The sequence below is a fragment of the Ruditapes philippinarum genome, unplaced genomic scaffold (genome assembly GCF_026571515.1).
Source record: "Ruditapes philippinarum isolate M1 unplaced genomic scaffold, ASM2657151v2 ctg2007_1_1_1_1, whole genome shotgun sequence".
In the NCBI taxonomy this organism is placed as follows: Eukaryota; Metazoa; Mollusca; class Bivalvia; order Venerida; family Veneridae; genus Ruditapes; species Ruditapes philippinarum.
The window spans coordinates 30,898-52,029 of NW_026865173.1; the positions used below are offsets into that span (position 1 = coordinate 30,898).

Here is a 21,132-nt window from a genome sequence, read left to right on the forward strand (position 1 = left end):
GCTATTAATATGCAAAAAAATCAAATATATAAAATATAAAGAATTAACTCGAACACACCACAATTGGTTTGATATAGATGCACTGTGCATTGCGGACTTTATTTTATTAAATTAGTTTTTCTTTTTCTTTTAAACATATTACTGTATCAAAAATATGTATTGCTTTACACGTTTAATCACTTTTATTCAACATTCTGTGCTCAATAGGTAACAACAGGGTTTTCAAAGCGGAATATAATGTAAGATTGAAATGTCTTGATTGGCAAAGTTAGTAAAGTTCATTTTTAGAATGTCATACACATTAAATTTTATCACAAGTTCGAGCCTCAACAAGTTGTCTTCTTTAATTTTACATTAGAAAAATGAATTGGGATAGAAAGGGCAGTTTTGTTATGATATTTAAAAATTTAGATATACATGCACGGGATGATAGTGATTTTTATCCTGTATAGTGTGTAGTATGTAGTAGTCATAGTTTACTTTTGCAGTGCAATAGTATTTTTTTCCGCGCAAACTTAACTATAGTTGAAACAGTCTGTGTGTACAGGTATATCATGCATTTCCGTATAAGTTTGCACCAACGTGCTAAATAGGGCTAAATATAGCTACATTTAATAACAAAATGAGAACGTTAATAGAAAATATCACAAGCATTTATAATCTTTACAATAAATGATACAAAACTTTCTTACCTGATTGATAATTATAAAGCATTTTTTTGGGGAAAAGGTGCAATCCGGAGCCTAGCTGTCTTGCATTGATATTTTACCACATCCTTACCTACTGCATTACGCTGAGAGTTGGTTAATTTGTTGATAATTTAATTTATATAGCTAGCCTGTTTGAAGATAATAAACACAATATGATAGCTGTTTTACACCTGGATAGTGGACTTGACCACCTCGTCACTTAATTATCATACTAAACGCACTAGTACTTGTGCGCACGTGAAACATATTGCGTTGATACGTAAATATTTTCACGTGTGCCACGTAAAATAGTCGCATTCGCATGTATTAACTAAAATATTTCCCTATATTATTTTATGCAATTGTCACATATGATAATACGTTATATTTTATTATCTGAATTTGATTTCATACTATCAGATTAATGCTATAGGCAATGGGAGGATATTTTGATTTATATTTTGTGAGAATAATCACTTTATTTTTAGAGATGACACACTGTAAGAGATTCTATATTCAACTTACCTAGTTAAACAGTCTTAACAATAAAAAAATAATTAATCTACACTATAGTATATTGAAAGGTATTCATTTCGTTGCTGAGATAGTTTTTGAAACAATTGAAACAAACAATAATCCAAATTTGTTATGTTCAACGCTTTTTATATAAATGAGAAGTTATAGATGGGTATTCCGCCTTTTACTTAACTGGATATCATTGTGCAAACACGGATCTACATCTGAGTACTTAGCAAATATCTGTACTTTTAAGCCCTTTTTCAAACGAATTGACTCCTACTAACGATGCTAATATACATCGTAAAACGATTCAAAAAGATTATGTCAGCACTTTTTCCCAATACAATGTTATTTTGTATCAATATATTTTTAATCAAATAAAACACTCTTTACATAGAAGTAAGATTACCATTTATCATTTATTATTACAGGTGTTGAAAATAAATATATTTCGTAAAGGTTTTATAATAAAAACATATTTATAACTTATCAATCCGTCATAGATTAATCATTTCATTTAAATCCTGTGTAATTGGTTGCTTAAAATGACATCTTTATCTCAATAATATAAAATATTTTTGAAATTTGCGTTAGAAAAAAAAATGTATATATGTATTACGCTCATAAAATGCTTGTGTATAGTCTTTTTTGAAAGTTGTGATAACTATTTCATGACACTATTTAAACAGGATTTTAAACTCTCTTTTTCAGATACACACATGCCGAAGAAGATTGTAATATCTGGAGATAACATTTCCTACGTCACGAATAGACACCGTCACACTGGTCTACGTAACATTCCTATAGATGATTGATATATTTAAGTGCTTTTAAGAACTGTGTGTTTGTATGACGAATTTCTGTGAATACGGATTTTTAGTTTTTAATGATTATTATTAAAACTTTCTGTAATAATCAATTTGTGCTATGGACTCATTTTCCTAAAATAATATGTGAATGCTAACACAAATGATATGAATATCTTTAAAATGTTTTATGGGTGTAATACAAGTGGCTCATAAAAATCATTGTTAAGATAAATAGAATCGAAATTCAAGTTGGTATAGTTTGTTCTAGATTTAAACAACATGCAATTCATAAAGGTTACGGCTTGAAAATATCGAAAAATGTACATGTTACTGTATAATTCGATCTTTAAAGAAAATGTCGCAGTGCGGATTTTCTCCACTGTGATACGTATTTCATGACTCTTTATCGCAACATACCGGTATATCGCCGTTGGGTTGCAACGCTACATTAATTTGTCCCTCGATCTGGAATAAGGCTTGCAACAAAATATGACTTTTGTAGCGAAAACATGTTTATTTTGTTTAATATATGAATACATATTGAATATATGTTTATGAAATAATAAATATTTAGGAGTGACTCGATTTGGTTTTTACTTTATTATTTGAAATACTCCAATTGTGAAGATAAAGTTCTTAAGCATATGAAGTTACAGTTCCCATTCAAAATGTGTAATAAAACATGTTCTATTGTACAAGTCTGCATTTCGGTCATGTATACGTGTCACTTATATGTAAATGCATGTTTTTGATATTATCTGTATCTTCTTTTATCAAGAAAATACAGTTCTGTATTCCCCGTGGACAACTAAAAAAATGCATTTTCCGTATATCCCCTGTATATATTGAAAATACGATTCCGTATATCCCCTGTATATGTAGAAAATACGATTCCGTATATCTTCTGTATATGTAGAAAATACGATTCCGTATATCATCTGTATATTGTGGGAAAATACGAGTCCGTATATCCTCTGTATATGTAGAATATACGGTTCCGTATATCCTCTGTATACGTAGAAAATACGAGTCCGTATATCCTCTGTATATGTAGAAAAATACGGTCCCGTATATCCTTTGTATATTTATAGTATACTAGGGATAACAACCTTTATATAGTCCGTATACGGGATTTTATTCTCCGTATACTTCAAAAGTACGAACAAATATACGTACATGTATATGGGGCAAATACGGAATTCCGTATATGCCTGATGCATATACGGACTTCCCGTATACCCGGTGTTCCCTATACGGACTCGTATACTTGGTCCGTATATTCGACGAATACATCCTGTACACGCCCGTATATGTCAAAAATACGGGACCGTACATTCCCGTATATCAGTATAATTTTCGCAGTGTTCTGGTGTTATTTACAGAAATCTGAGTCCCAGAGCTGAGATGTTCGGTACAATATAGTCACCATTAAGAGAAGGTTAGCTCCCATATAGACAAGCAAGTTGCATCTGGTCAGTTAAGTTCACTGCCATGTAGGGGTCACCAAGTACGCAGTTCCCCGTCTCTTCTAAGCTGCCTATAATGTCATTTGGTAAGTTGCTTGTAAGGCCGACAAGCAATTTATATGACAGTTTGTATGGGATCTATTTGGATGCAGGCGTCTATTAATAGTGATCATTACAAATGTTAGTACAATATTGGATTGCGTGATTGGGGGTTTCTTATCGCAGAAATAGAATGAGCATCTTGCAGAACTGAAGTAGAAATTGTCATGATGTTATCTGTTAGGTTTAGCTCTTGAAACAATGTCAGAGTTATAACAGTTATGAAAGGAAATGTGTTGTCTTTTTGGGAGGTAAGAAAATAAGACTGGAGATTTATGATTCAGTGAGGTTATTGTAATGTGGTTCACAGATTGTGGGTGAAGATTACTTCTTGTTGGTCATTGAATATAGATCTGAGTCTGGATTGTTTGTTGTCCAGATAAGGTCTTATATTGAGGATTGGGGTATAATCCTCAGGATGCTCATGCTGTTAAGCTAGTAAATGTGATAGGTATTGCGGTAGTCTCTAGACATAGGCTGCACACATATCTTTGCATCTGAGTATGAACCAGTGCATGAGTGGGTTAGAGTGTTTTGACAGTAGTAAGAGATAAGTCTTCAGTGAATCAATTAGAAGGAGGTTTCTATGTTTGTCGGTGATTGTTAGAGACTAATGTTGGTAAATTCTTCTCTGGGTGCTCCTGGTGACAATTCATTCTAATAAATTCTACAATGGGCTGCTCAGGTGATTGAGTGAGTCGTAGAATTCTGCATAGTGGGCTGCTCAGGTGATTGAGTAAGCCTTTGTGGGGCTGCTCAGCTGATCAAATCATAGCTGAGCTGCTCAGGTGATTGGTTAAAGATAATCACCTATTTGGTACATGTACTTGAGCATGGTACAGTACCAGTACTGGTAAGGATCCAGGAAGTCATTCAATAGGCTCGTATTGATTTCTGGATTAGATACTAGAAAGGTCTAATCTGGCAGCCAGCCTTTTCAAATAGGGCGGGGAGGAGTGTGGTGGTCACTGACCTAACCGATATATAGTGGTGTTTGACCTTGGTGAGATGGGACGTCCCAGTATTCCCACAGTCCACATCCTGGTTTCCTGTTGAATGGACAAGCAATAAACTGCTCAGATTAATATATTTGATTACATCCGTGTTTCAAAGTATCCAAAGAACTTGAACATCTGTGTAAGTTTGATATACCATTAAAGATTTACTATAAGTTTTACATTCGTTTTACAACTTCTGATAAATTTATAGACAAATGTTTTACATTCGCTTTACAAGTTCTGCTAAATTTATGGACAAAAGTTACAATTCCTGATAAATTTTATTTAAAGACAAACATTTTACATTTGTTTCCCAATTTTCTGATGTATTTACAGCATAAGGAGATGATAGTACGAGCAGATGGTTGCTATGAATATCACATGAATCACCAGGATACCGTCGATGCTAACATAATTATTGTATGGTTTAATATCCGTTATTTGTGTCCTTAATTAAAGTAAGCTATATAAACTTTGCAGTTGGACCCCAACGTGCGCTTGACCATAACATGCCTTGTTTCACTGCAAACTGTATATGTCGGCAATAAATAAACGTTTATATATACGCTACTCCGCTGTACAACTCTCTACTTCACAACATTTCAGTTGTATACTAATTTACAAATATAAACACATACTTTATAAAAGATAAATTATTATAAATAACTTTAATAAATAAATATGATATGGCATTAAATCACGAAAACAGTTTCTAACTCAAATCATTTTTTGGATGATGACATTTGGACCTGTGAGCATTCTTCCACTTTCTTGATTTCGTCATACCCCTTGAGCATAAACTTCACAAATTCTGGAAAAGTAAAAAAAAAATGTTTTGTTATAATTATGACTGTCGGCTTGTTGTACTGTACATGGTGAGATATTGCTACGGTCATGTCGGCGTTGACGTTGCTGACGCAGTTGCCTGCAGACAACTTTAATGTTGATCTTTTTCTTTAATTCTCAATGGACTGCCTTCACACCTGAACGCAACAACCCTTTGGACACGACCTTCAAGTTGACCATAATGAACTTGACCGTAACTCATCAACAAGGTCAATTGTTTATATTTTGTTTGATTTCTGATTTATTAATGGACTGTCTTTAAACTTGGACACAACAAGGTTTAAGATAATTTTAAGAATACCAAACTGAAGTTGACATTGACTTTTAAATGACCTTGAACTTGTGTTTTGCTTGATTTTTGCTTAAATTACGTTAATTCTGGAATTTATTGACGGCATTTATTCATATTGAAACAAGACAACATTTGTAACAAAGTCGACATGTTGGATAATTATACATGAGTGTAACTTTTAAATGACATTGTCCACCTAGTTCCATATTTGTTTAGGATTCTTATCTGTATGTAGACCAGATACTTTACATTTTTATTTGTTGCCCCAAAACTTTGACACATTTGGAATGTAAGTTTTGTAAGGAGCACGACGCACATCTCAATTAAACGTGCATTCCAAATTTCTTTTTTTTTTGGTACATAAAGTTCATTGTTTCCATTGACACTTCAGGGTTATGAAAAAATTCTATTGGTCAAAAATACTTTGATCTTTAACTATACCTTCAACATCAACTTGCTTGTCTCCATCAGCGTCCATCATTTTAAACAACTGGTTGGTCTCCTCGGCCGTTAACGGCTCCCCAAAATACATCAAAGCTTTCCGGAGTTCTTTAAAATCTAAATCACCGGTCCCGTCTCTGTCAAACATTTTGAAAGCTTCTCGTAACTCGACATCAAACGCACTAGGGTCTTTTAAATGTTTCTTTAACATATCAACATACTCATCATACGTAATTTTGTCGTTATCTGTGAATATAAAATACAAATACAAGTACATACTGAATAAAGCTAGGTATACGTATGTTTTCCATTTAATATGTGTCCTCCAGCGAAAATTACACATTTATTTCCCAACACGCCATCTTCTCTATTCCACCTTTGTAAACCGGTCACGTGCAGTATTTTGGATCACAGGCGTTCCGGTGTGGCGTGAATTTTGTCAGACCCGTGAGAAACGTAAGACTTTACGTTCTGCGCATGCGCAGGTAGTTGTCGGACGGGGCCGTGAGAAATGTAAGACTTTCTGGTACAATTGTGTGTAAACCTCGTTTAGAAGCTCATTAATTAATCCAAGTGCAGTTCTTCCTTTTATTCATGAGCATAGAGATATTTTCTACGATACCAACTTTTATTTTTCTGTGACAACGTATCGTATGGATGAAATATTGTCCAAATCAGTGGCAGACTTTCGACATCGTTCGTTCCCGATGTCGAGTTGATGGAAAATCGTGGAAAATCGAAGAGCTTTGATCGAGGTAAGCTTGTTTTGATATTTTATATTAGAATGTGGTTATTTCAAGCATCGATGAAAGTATGTTAGTTTTTATTAATGCTTACAGGTACTGTAGGCCATGTCAGTCTGTTTTAAGAAATGGGCGGTATGTAGCTCAACCTTTCGTTTCTTAATTTTGTTTTAGCCGACCAGCCAGCCGACATCTGTAGATCTAGGGGTATGGCACACTTAAGTTTACTGATATATTGTCTAATTATATGTATTTGATTTGAATAAGTGTCGGCACGGCCCTAACATACTCGGCCCCGAGTCAGCTCGGCCCTATTCCAACTCGGCACAGATCAACTCCATAGTCAAATCGGCCCATTTAAAAATTTATTAATCTGATTATCAGTGTTAATATATTGGTTTGTTTTATCACTCTCTGTTGTTGGAACCATATTATTGATATATAGAAAATATATATAGATGGTTGATGTCGGAATAGAGAAGGTTTATCCGGTGAGCGAGAAAGTGTATCTTGGCGAGCTTTAGCGAACCAAGATTCACTTTCGCAGCGAACCGGATAAACCTTCTCCATCCCGACATCAACCATGTATTTGATTTATCCTGCTTTAATCTTGTTTTTATAATAATTAGATGGTTTCATTCTTCTTTTTCCCCGATAAAATAGCATCTATATGTAGTTTTGTTTTGCTGCTAAACACGTGACGTAATCATATGACGTAATGACTGGAGATAGATAAGTTTATCTGGCAAAGCTTTATCCAGCTGATGATATAGACAGTAGCAGGATAAATGGACTTATTTGACACAAACGTTGAAAGACGTTTTCTGAAATTATTATTACATTTTTGGTAATAGAGTTTTCAATGATTTGGGATATATGAATTCATTACGATCCATCCTTGTGACATTGCAAAATACATTGCCTGTTGATAAATGCACTACATGTTTGTCATACCAATAATGGTCAAATAATCATAAAATAATCTTCCCGACCAGCACCCGTAACTATATATAATATTATATATTATTTTTGTCAAAACAAATGTGCCGAACGCCCGTGTAACCAAATAGTCCAAGAAACCATTGATTGTTTAAAGTTGCAAGCCTATTTTGGCAACTCGACATTGACGGCTGCTCGCATATATGGTTTATTCCGGTAGCAAAGGTAGTAACAAATACCATTGCACATGGAAATATCTAAGATAATAAGATAGGTTGATAAAGCAAGAGCTGTCATAGGAGACAGCGAAGCTCGACCAAGTTAATACTGAACGCAGTAGGGAAGAAAAAACTATGGAAGAAAAACCACTTCTTAAAGTAAATTCTAAGTTCAAAGGGAGATATATCTGAAAATATTGCTTCAAGAGTTATGAACCTTGTTACATAAGATATGGTTGATGATAAGAAATACGTTTTTGAAGTTTGAGGTAGATACCTTTAAAACTAAGGAATTTATAGTAAAATTAACATTTTTTAAGTAAAAAAAGCAAAGTTCATGGGGAGATAATTCTTGCAATATTGGTGCTAGAGTTATGAACCTTGTTAACCATAAAAAGTTATTGGTGATTTGAAGACTGAAAGTGATACTGAAATATTTTTCTGCACCAAGACTTTAATCTAAAATCTGGACACGGATGCCGACGCCGACGCCGGGGCGAGAAGGACAGATTTCCATATAGTTCGTATAGTCGAGCTAATGATATGTATTTAAATTTTAATACTTACGATCGGAATCAAACTTTTTTAATATGTCTTCCACCTCAGCACCCGTCGGATTATATCCTATACACCGTAGCACGTTTCCTAACTCATTCTGAGTGATAAAACCGTCGCCATTTTTGTCAAATAAATCGAACACTTCTTTTTCTCGCAACTCTATAAAAATAGAAATACAAATTGTTATAAAATAAACAGACTTATTACAAGTGATTATGTGACTGCAGGTGGTGTTTTTGTGCGATTTTTTTTTCATAAATAGCAAGCTAAATGGTGCCAGCGTTTTCAAAACTAGGCAAAACATATCTGTAAAAATCACATAAAAGCATTGTGTTGTCAATGATTTTGAGTCATAAAATGGAAATTCGTTTATAAAAAAGTTGGGACTTAATTCGAAAACTATTTACTACATTTTATGGGGCGTGTGTGGCCGAGTGGTTAAGTTCGTTGAAACCACTTACCCCCCCCCCCCACCACCGCTTAGCGTTGGTTTCCCGGACATTTAATTTTGATTCTTTATGTGAGGGGCTATCCAGGGGCTGTTTCTCTCAGGTCCGAAATAATGCGGGAAAGGGGCCCCTGAGGTTTTCCTCCATCAAAAAGCGAAGTGCCATATTGACTATTTAGACAATTATGTTAACATATTAAAAAGCAAATGTCTTTCTTACGTTATATAGTATGACTTCAAGATATTTATACATATATAAAAATGTATTATTATTCTGGTTTTATTGATCTATCAATTATGAATACGTTATATTACTCATTTGAATGATCGATCACACTTCGGGTCTGTCCGTGTAGTTTAGGAGAATTAATATGGAGTATATAACTAATATTTTGAGAAAGTCGCAATAGCTTAACGTATAGGTCGTGGCGACATCTGCAATAAAACATTTGGATAAGTCGAGGTCTGTGGTTCGATTCCTACTGTTGCCATTTGTCTTTGAACCTAGTATTTCTTTATTTTGCAGTATACTTTAATGGAAATGGCCAAGTTTTTGCAAAATTGTCTACACGTATATGAAGCAACTTAGGAACGATGTTTTGTCTCGTTTTGCTCAGTATTTAACGGCATGGAAATAACATGTATTGTTTTTATTCCGAATGAATTTTAGATATTAATTCTTGAACAATGTTGTTTTAAAAAAGAATGGACCTTACCAAAATAAGTGCAAAACATATTAAAAAACGAGCATCATAATAAACAATATTACTTCAATAAAGTTGAAAAATGAAAAGAAACAACATTGACATATGGGTTCGATCTTACAAACGTAGGCATTTTGAAAAAATAAAACTGTTTTCGTATTACGTTATAAAACCCGTCTATTCCTTTTTTCTCGCAAGAAAGTACAGGTTAAAATAATAGGATCCAAAAAAGGACAGTGATCGGAAGTAAAATATGCTTGTACTTGCAAGCCAGGATATACATATTGAATTGTTTAGGCTCGCAAGACAGGGTACAGTGATTTCGTTTATATACTGTGCTATTGCGTTATAACGCATTGTATAACTATTTCATTTTTAATCATACATATCACGGACATTACCGAAAATCTATCGAAGATTAATATATTGTGTGCATTGACCGTATAACAAGTACGCAAAAGACGGGTAAATAAAACAAACATTATTAGGCTATTAAACACAATACTAAATTATATTGGACGAGTACATGACAAACTTATATAACACAAGTGCTAGTGATCGAGTCCAATATGATCAGTATTATTCAACATTGTATAATTATTTTTTTATTTATCACCACCAATTATTTACTTTTTAAAAAGAATTTGTTACTAACATTAAGAATTCATTAGACTATTTCGACCAGGAAAACGAAAACGTGGCTAGATGGAGTACAATATGGACTTGATATGGACTTTTGGGCTTAGGAAATGGTTAAATTGGATACAATAATAATTTCTACTGGAGCATCACGTAGTGCGAACGCTGGAAGTGTATTGGTTACTACTAAAAGGTGTGAAATAAAGGTAGATATGTACAGTTATCCAATATGTACCTACATATTATACCACAACTAATACTAATTCTCAGCTATTTATTATATATAAAAGTTAATATAGTTTACCAAGAAATTGTTCCGGGCGTAGTTCGTCGTCACTCATGTTTTATTCAATGGTTAAATCCTGAAAATATCGCGTACATACATGTAAATTTACATGTATACATTCACTGTCTATTATTAATAATAATTATATATCTTTACCCTATATTATTAACAAAACCATTGATTCATCAAATTTTGGTAGAAACATTGTACATCATCATCATCACCATCATCATCATCATCATCATCATCATCAACAACAACAACATGATCATCATCACCATCGTCATCATCATCACCATAATAATCATCATCATCATCATCATCACCATACTCATCATCATCATCATCATCATCATCATCATCATCACTATACTCATCATCATTATCAGCAGCAACACATCGTCATATTTATCATCAAGATCATAATTATCATTTTGAGAACATAATCAACATAACTAGCAGTACAATATCATTATCATCTTCATCATCATCGTCATCATCATCATCATTTTATTATTATCATCATCATCATCATCATTATCATCATCATCATCAGTACATATTTATCATCATCTTATTCATCATCTTCAACATCATTATCATCATCATCAGTAGCGATCATTATCGGTACATCATCATGTTCAGCAGCAGCAGCAGCAGCAGCAGTATAATCAGCACCACTGAGAGCTATATGCTATATTCATTGTAAGCTATGTGCTATATTCATTGAGAGCTATGTGCAGCGTGACAATGCCTATCACGGACCGGACTCCTCTACTTAATTCAATCAGTCTTTTATGACAAAATAGCACTTAAGAATACAAATATGGCAATGAAATTTGAAAATTGGTGATACCTTGCAATCAACCAGCAAAATATAAATGTTTCAACGTGACTTAATTTCTTATACATGTATTATTAATTTTTTTAATCTGAAATTATTGAAATATTATAACAAATATAAGTTTTAACATTCTAGAGCAGTGCAACTTTATAAATAAAGAACGATACCTTTTACTCGAATTTCAAAACATGCAATCCATCTAGTAACAAATCCCATTCAAGAAGAAGAAAAAAGAAATTCAGATTAGTAAAAACATGTATAATATTATGTTTACAGTTAACTTTTTTTATAAACTCATTTTGTAAGTACCGGATTAAAAATCCTTTTTATAACATTATTGAGACCGATTTTATATATAATATATTTATATGTATATTCTCCAGCTATGTTCATATACAACTAATCCCTTATTTATTCATATCCTTTAATAGTTTAAAATGTTAACTTATAAAAAGATTCAATACATGGTTTGAATGTAACTTAATGGAGCGACGTCTGAAGTGGGATCTATTTTCTTCCCGCGGATTAAAACATGACGCTGTAATGCAGTAATTCATCACCTTAACCACTAGGCCACCACTTCCCTTAAATATAATACATGTATTGAATTCAACACTCAAAAATTCGTTTCATTAAATATTATTTACTTTTATTCAATCGACAAAGCATTGCTCTGTATACATCTATAATATTTATAATGAAATATCATTTATTTTGAAGTGCTGATAAAGCTATAAATCTCCAGCATGTAGATAATAAAATAATTGTTTTAATTTAGAAAAAAAAAATCATTCCAAAATGCCTGTATGAAAAAAAGGCTTTAATATAGATTTCGCATTAGACATACATGTAGGTTATTTACTTTAACTTCAAACCGCATGCCATTCCATTTTCATATTTAATATTCATATTAGCGTTCATTATTTTGAACAAAACATACATTTTCATTCAAATGACATTGCATTCCATATAAACATATATTATTTATTTCAATCCCCTAAATGAAACATTATTAACGTTAATTTTTAACTTAAATTCAAACAGCATAACATTCTATATATGTAATTTGTTTCAAACGACAATTACAGGATGTACGTGTTATCTCTTTCTTTAAAAAATGTGTAATTTTGTTGTTTGATTGCAAAATATTACACACCAATCAGTATAAAAAAATCACGGCAATACTGTACATTTGCAGCCGAAACATGCGCGTAATAAGACCTAAATTGTATTAGTCTCCCTTTATTTGTACACGAGTCATTGAAATACAAATACACTTTATTGATGTACATTTTGTAAAATCAAATTGTTTTACAAGCAGACGGTTCCATTAATCTTCTTAAATTTGTGTAATAGATTCTGCCTCACTTTGAATTTGGAACAGTCCATTCAATATTTAAGGGGTTTTAATGTCGGAAAAAACAAAAATACTGAGCTACAAACAGAATGTAGCCTGGTCAGACTGCCCGAAAGTTCAGAATGGCCTGTCTCTATGCTGGTAGTTTCTATTCCTACAGATATAGGGATAATAAAATAAATATTAAAAATTGTTAAGCAGCTTAAATGGTGGAAGAAGATCTCGGTAACCCCTCTGTGCATTACTTCATGCACAAACAATGGCTCTTGTTTAGAACCACCCACAGGAGAGCTTCCTTGTATGACACTAGTTTTGTTTATAGCAACTAGTTTTGTTTATAGCCTACTTGTAATAAAACACACTGCCGTTTTAATGAGAAGGGAGATGAAACAAGAATTGATAGATGACAATTGAAGAATCAGTTTAATAGAGTCGGTTAATGTTACTGCGCTCCCGGATAAAGACCTAGAACTCGAACAGTGGGCTTTTTTTAATTGATTCTGATTGTCAGACATATTTTTCAATCAAAATTTTACAATTGACTTTATCTTCCGCTCGATATAAAATAAATAAATTCGTTACTCTGCTTTTGCTTACATCTGAAATCACATGGTACAACTACCTCCAATCCGCAATAACTCCGGGAATATATTGAACTATCGTCGAGGTGTACCGATTTTAGCACTAGCAATATTCCTATAACGAGGGAAGTACAAATCAGACTGTTTGAGTCGAGTCCATATATGTAAGCATATACTAAACACAGTACACTAAAATACAAGAAACTTAATAAGTCTAATGTCCGTAAAAATGAAACACTATTTAAGCTATGAAAGAGTAACAAATGAAAGACTCATAACGCTCTGAAAACAACTGTAAAAACAGATCTATTGTAAATTGTTGGACACTTGTGCCATTGAAATATAACATAAACACCATTTATAAGGTTATCTGTTTTAGTTTATTTATTTACAATGACAAGTAATATTAATTCTTTATACTTAGACAAGGCGTTAGAAGACAATAACTTTAAATCACAAATAGCAAGTAAGTTAAAAGTTCACGACACAATGATAGACTGATCTGAAATTTTGCTCACAAGTTATTAATCCAGACTTACATCAAATGTTTCTCAAGTCTCAAAAAATTTTTTTTCCCAGTCCCTTCATGTAAAAAACCCAACTCATTTGAGTCCCTTAACATAGCTCTAAAAAATTACACTATTTTGATTTACTGATTATTTTTTTACAATAAATACTAAAATATACATGAATATCACTTAAACGAAAATACATTGAATTATAAAAATCTGTTAAAAAGTATATTCAACAATTAGAATAAGATTTATTGTTACATTAATTTAAAGTATTGTAAGATTCACATATTATTTTGGTACCAGTGTAAAATCACTATATCTTTACATAACATATATTTTATTCAACATAAAATTGTATACTACAATTTATAGTCATACAGTTCAGATACTGTGTGGTGTAAAGTGTTATAAGTTAGAGTAAGTTAGCCGAGACGAATTGTTGACAAGTATAAACAAAGTTTATGACATATCTAACAGAGTTCGATAAAAAATACTTATACATGTAGGAAACAAAGTGGAAAGATATTTGTTGCATTATATAACTATCCACAGTATAATATTTCTAAGATGAAATAACCGTTATATATGTACTGAGCATTTGTTGTCGTAGTCTTCCCTTTTACCAGTAATCATAAGGAAAAAGAGTGTTCTAAGCAATTACATCTGCCGCGGTCTTTCACACAAAAGGTATATCTGGAACATTTTGATTACTTCCGAACCTTTGAAGGCCTCAATGTCGACTTACAAGCTCATCTCAATGGCCCGGTAATGTGTGTTGGAAATATCTCCTTCCCCTTTTCCCCTACCCTCGCTATCCCTGCACTTCCCGGAGACAGGATTATAATTGACTGATGAATTATAGCACAAACTAAACAGTAAAAATGGTCAATGACACAAACTAAACAACTAATCCATAGAGATTTGACAACCTATATAAAACACATTGTCATACAGGCATATAACACTAAATGAACACTTAAAGTTACATTTATATCAGTATAATAAAAACGATTACTGATTAACGAATAACTAAAAACATGTAGTCTTAAAGATGGACAGTAGTCACGATACAATTGTTTGTAATATTGGGAAACATGTTGGGCACTTATTTTTGATACAATGTGTTGTGACTGTCACTTAATTCGTATATGTTTAAGAAATAATATTGTTCTTAATCAGCTTTATAACACCGCTTAAAGTTTTGATGTGAAGGAAATTAGGAATTGATCACGAAGGCATTGTAAATAACACGTGCTTAAATCAAAGAAATGAAATAAAGAATCTGATCCATCAAGTACATTTATCATCTAATTTGGCACGTGACCTTCTTTCGCAAATTTTAATAGTCTCAGTGCCTCAACACCTTTCATACCAAAATCATCTCTCAGCATGTCTTTATCTAGATCAGATAGCATGGGACCATCAATTTGCTCATTCTTAAAAGTGTTTGCGTATTTTTCTAGGTTAAGCCTTCTCAGATACTCCGTCACTTCGTCAATAGTGAGTTTCGCGACGTCATCGCGACAGTGCACTTCCCGAACTACTTTCTTCACTTCTTCTGCAACTGGTAATGGTTTATGCTCTTGTTTCGGAGTCGTCTGCATCGTAGGTGAAATCCTTGTTCTCGGGACATCGTTTTGGTAAAGTGAATGCCCAGCGTTTCCTGTTTGGGCAGTTGGCGGAATGCCAGGAATCGCTTTCCGTTCCGGAAGTGCTGGCGAAGAACCATGGCTAGAATCATGGTGCATTTGTGGTTTTGGTGCCAAAGGGGGAGGCGGATGAATATTTTTCGTTTGCGGTTGTGGTTTAAACGAAGTCAATTGGGGTGTGGTATCAGGTTCCTCATTTGACTTTAGTACAGTTTCTAGTTCTTTCTTTAACGCCTGATTTGACGGAGGCTTTATATGTTTTTCGTTTTTTCCGTGTGTCGAGTGCCCGTGTGTCGTCTTCCCGTGTCGTGCTGTGTTGTCAATTTCTTCATAGACGTTGGGGTTATCCTCATGTTGTTTATGTCCCTCGCTGTAGGCTAGATTATCAAAGGATTTCAAAGGTGACTTGTTAACAAGGCTCACAAAGTTGGAGTAAGCCGTCGGTTCTACATAGGAATAGGTGGCATCTGAGTGGATTGCACTTGGATCGTACTCGGCTATGTCTGAAAACATTAATGTACGTATGTTTTGTAAATTAAAATTACAAGTTAAATAATGATAATCATAATACGGTATTTTGTCATGTAAACTTTGAAATTTGTACACAAACTGTAAGGTGTTGTTAACTGAGAATCATTTGATTCACACCGCTGTGGGTTCGAATCCCAACACACACTTTAGATTCTTTCATGTGAGTTAACGTAGCTTACGGGAGGGTAATGGTTCTGATCATGAGAACCCTCGTGCCTGATTTAGTCCACGAAGGTGCATCAAAAGTCTTACTTTACGAGCTGAAATGTAGAAAGATGCCATGCCATGTTTTGGTTTATACAGAATTTATTTTAGTTCGCTTGTTAGGAAGCTATAAGCTTATAGATACACCTTCCTATCCGTTCCTGGAACCAACCAGTATTGACAATGAGTGTTAAGTTTCTTGCGCAAGGAAGCAACGATTTGCCCCTGACGAGTTTGAACCCATGCGGCTAGCAATCATTAGATTAACCATGCAGCCATGCCGCTACTTAAATGCGACATGCGATGTTTTACCTCATAAATATAACTCATACTATATATATTGTTTATCGGAGTATCTATCTAGTCAAACGTGACGATCATAAATTGTCGAGTTTTAAGGTGCTGAACTGTTAGAATATTTCTGAAGTTTTACAATAAATCTATCTATTGACATAATTATATACTAGTATTTGCGTATTCCTTGAAATGTAGCTTTTAAAATATTTAAGTCCATTTTATGTACATGTTCATTTGTATCAATATATATTTCTCTTTTTTTGTTCGTTTCAATCAAAGTTAGTTAGGCAGAAATAAAAAAATGACTCAAATGTAAATAGTTATTTCAGATTTCATGTATCACATTCATCAACCATGCACCTGCTGAACTTCTAAATGAACTTAAAACACCTTCCATTTTTTAACTGTCCGTCATCATTTTTAAGGGATATCAATATAAAAATATAAAGTTAGTCAGACAACAGAATAGAGCAGGGACATTTAGGCTTAATACTGGTGGCAAAACTTTCTGTTCAAGCAAGGTTACGGTAAAGTTTGATCTCTTGTTGAAGATGGAACTCTTACTTGGGTTTCCAAATTCTTGATCAAATTCTATATAAGACGCAGCACGGTCTAATTCCTGTTGGTAGCCGGACCATTTTTCCTTACTTTGACCTTTAATCCCTGTCACGATGGCAAGTCTGAGTTGTGACAGGTATAGCGGTACGTGCACAACTTCCTGGCTCATTACACCTAGAAAATTAGAAATAGAAATGTTTAATAAAACAAGATATTCCTAGTATACAAACGATTATGAGGAAACAACTCGCCATGACATATTTCTAATTTTAAAATTGTTTTTTGCAACATCTTAACACGCCAATCTTAGCATTTTCTAAATAACATTACTCTGATTTTTAGTATAAGCAGCAATATATGCCCGTAACCTTTTAAATTTCTTGTAATAATTTTGCCCTGCTATGAATTTAGAGACTCTAAAAGGGATTTTAAAATCACGATAATAACTTAGCTTCAAACAAGACCGTTTAAGGCAACCCCTCAGTCACAAGGGGGGAGCAAGATAAGACATAACAGGTTAAGGTTCAACCAGTACAGAGCACATCCGGGCAGTCACTTGGTCATAATCTTTACTGGTTGTTACTTTAGTTTTAATAAACTGACAACTGGTATTCCAATTCTATATTCGAAATAGAGAAGGGCTCATCCAGAATGTTTCCTAGTACAAGGATCAACATAAATGAACTTTGAAAAAAAACCCATTAAATTATACTCTGTGCCTGTCAAAGACGTTAATAAATACAAAGCATAGTAAGATCTTTAAACTAAAATGTATAATATACAAACCGTCGGTTATAAAATTTGACAACAGGTAAACCTCATCAAATGTTTGCACGAGTTCCATGCACGGGATATTATTGGTGCTCACTGTTTGGTTACCCACTGTAATGCTGTGGTCCTTCGGAAACTGGACGGTCAACGGGAGCGTATAATCCTTCAAGATTATATACATAGCTTTTGGCTTTCCGTCTTTAAGAAAAGATTAATAAATCATTTATTTAGATAAAATCATATATGTATAATTGTGTGATATACTTTAAACTTACATATATTGGTCATATTTAGTTGCATTTGATTGAAGTATACTCCTAACGCATTGTAGTCAATGTTTCTTTTATTATTCAAACACTTCCACTCCCTGTTTCAAGTTTTAATGCTTTTTGGATATAACGATATTCGAATGTAAAGAAATAAACCCGGAATTTCCCTGAATTTTGGTTTGAGGAAAATTTATTATATATGTTTATTATAATCATTTTGTGAAAGTAGGGTCGATTTCTTGGGTTTTGTCGGTCCAAATCTATTCCCTTCGTAATTTTTTAATTTGGAAATTTTGAATAACCACGTCAACTATAAATTAAACAATTCATATGCATGAAGACAAAAATATACAAGTGAAATATAATTAAAGTTTTATTTCAACTTAAAGTCTATTTTGTAAAGAGGTTTTGAAATAATGTAGTTTGCTCATGTTGATTTCAGAATAAGGCGCCGTCGTACACAGCAAAGGGTATGTTTAAGTCAAATCCTTTTTTTGTTGGAAAAGTTTTTGATAAAAAGAGTTACTCATTTTCCAGTTTCATTTGGTGCATATGTTACTTGCAAATATATTTTAAAATACACAAAAGTTAATTGGATTTTCCAGGCGAAAAAATATTAGACAAAAACATAATGTTTTCTTAGCAAGGTTTACAAAATAAAGGGTTCGACGAAAATCTGATCCGCCTTTCACTAATAACATTCTCAAACTGAGAAAATCTCAACCTGATTCTCAGCCCTTGAGTTGCATGTGCTCAAAAGTATGATAATGAGGAGAAATAGATTCATTTTGCTGATACTTGTACAATTTATAACCATATGTAAACATTTAAACAAGCATGCTTTGGTAACTCTATGAATAAAAACTTACTGTGTCATTTTGAGAGGAAACATATCTAAAATTTTGTATTTAATAGGTTAAAAATGATACAGGGTCGTAACTGTACCATAACGACATTATGACTGGAACGTGTCATTTGATGAGCTTTTCTACTATTACTATTAGGAATTTCTGGAAGTACATGTATGTATACTCCAAATACAGTCGCTAAATTTAACCCTAAATAAAGATGAGCTAAGGCTGAAAGCTAATTAAGATAAATCTCACATCAATAGCATCAATAGTCATAAGCCCCATCAATCAAAGTAACTATATAGCTGTGCAAAGTTAGAGTTTGGCATTAGTTAACTCTGCATACTTTCAGTCACAAGACGGCAAGATCACCCACATCCTACACACAGGAAGAAAATCTACGTTATAAATTATATAAACTAGCTCTATCTGCATTAAAACACAAACATAATTTAGTAACGCAAGTAGAACACATACATTGTAAAACGTAAGTCATAGCAACTCAACGTAGCATAAACGCAACAAAGTTTCATCATTAATATAAGAATCATTCGCTCTAAAACACGCTTACATTTCACTTTAGGTTCATGCATATGCAATAAGTAAAGAAATAAATGAAGTAGGATTTTTTTATTACAGGGTATATAAACCCTTTTGACAAATAAATAGTTCCGTGAATAGGACGGAATGGTAAGAACGTCCATAATGACAATATTTGAGAAGGTAGCAAGCTAGGTTTGACATAGCCTATTCGTGTCCGTTAATGATACTTTTAAGCTATTGTCCACGTCCCGTAGGACCGGCTTAAGCAGAAATTTAGCATTTAGACATAAAAATGCCGGAGCTATCTATAGATATTTGGCTGCAAAAGAATAAAAGTGAGACCCTGCATGTATTGCTGGAGCCAAGTGTCATATGGTATACCGTTTTTTTGTTTATTTCAGTTGAAGAAAAACGAGTGAACACAGAGTTTAATCTTTTAATGAGTAGTGTAGTGAAGCGTTTTTCTTTCTTAACAAGTCATCAAGTTGATGATAAAATGGCATTTTGCCTTCGGCTTCAATGAATTTTACATCAAATGTTACAAAATATTCCACTGTAATATGCCATTTTATCTTTGAAAATTGAATTGAACACTTAATCTAGCAAGAAATTAACACTTTCTAACGTATGTGTTGTTACAAAAGTTGTGTAGCGAAAAGACGAGTCCGACCTGTGTTTTAAATATTTTTATTCTACCTCGATTTTGAAAGCAAGTTCTTAAAACTTGTATCCATAACTTACCGTGTAACTACTCAGCACTGGTTTCATCCGAGTAAAACATAACACAATATAGGCCAAAATTTGGCTTAAAACCAACAGTTCATGCATTTGAAATTAGACATATCTAAATCATTCGGAAAATATTACAAAGGAAAATATTTATCTCTGAAAAGCTACAACCAAAGTTGTTGAATGTTTTTGAGTTGAGTTTTAAGTCACGCCCACACTGTACAGGTTACAACTTTTATAAGAGAGGAAGACTAAATTTACCTGTCCGTGTATTAATTCAGACCCGAGTAGAATACCAAATACGCCCACTGGCTTACTACAAAATAATTTGATAACTTACTCCCTTCATTAAGATATACAATGTTCATGGGGTAATTTGAACCAACAGCGGCGAGGGGTAAGAATTTAAAAGTTAGCGACCTCAACTTCTTGGCCGCGGAGGCTTCAATTTCTCTGGTTGCCATTTATCAGGCATATTTCTGTATGCATTTGCCTGGTTACACAGTGTTTTGCTTCATTTGGCATTAACCAATACAATATGGCATTTAGTGCTGCTTAATTCCTGTAAAGGATTAGAGAGAGTGAAAAAAATCCAGATTTCATGCAAGTCATGGTGAAAAATTCTTATATTCTCATTTACACATTTATGTGGCCTTCTTTCTATTTCTTAATTGTACATAATGTAATGTTTCATTTGAATTTCTATTTCTTAATTGTACATAATGTATTGTTTCATTTG

General features: G+C 33.2%; 2 protein-coding genes across 7 annotated transcripts in view; both read right to left on the bottom strand.

Annotated features, from left to right (window-relative positions):
* Positions 1–4,119: 4,119 nt before the first annotated feature.
* On the bottom strand, positions 4,120–13,349 carry LOC132728116 (calmodulin-A-like). The gene is made up of 5 exons (XM_060713727.1): positions 11,706–13,349; positions 10,713–10,770; positions 8,627–8,776; positions 6,160–6,405; positions 4,120–5,391 (listed from the first exon to the last, which is right to left on the bottom strand). The coding sequence occupies exons 2-5, from the start codon at positions 10,747–10,749 to the stop codon at positions 5,303–5,305; spliced, it is 522 nt and encodes a 173-aa protein (XP_060569710.1). The 5' UTR covers positions 10,750–10,770; positions 11,706–13,349; the 3' UTR covers positions 4,120–5,302.
* A 484-nt stretch (positions 13,350–13,833) lies between these two features.
* Positions 13,834–21,132, bottom strand: part of LOC132728121 (uncharacterized) — a 31,968-nt gene continuing 24,669 nt past the window's right edge. For all 6 annotated transcript variants that reach the window (XM_060713735.1, XM_060713736.1, XM_060713737.1 and 3 more), the window contains 3 exons: positions 18,017–18,199; positions 17,237–17,404; positions 13,834–16,143 (listed from right to left, as the gene is read on the bottom strand). In XM_060713735.1, coding sequence (XP_060569718.1) covers positions 15,299–16,143; positions 17,237–17,404; positions 18,017–18,199 — 1,196 coding nt within the window. In that variant the 3' untranslated portion in view covers positions 13,834–15,298. The remainder of the gene's footprint in view (positions 16,144–17,236; positions 17,405–18,016; positions 18,200–21,132) is intronic.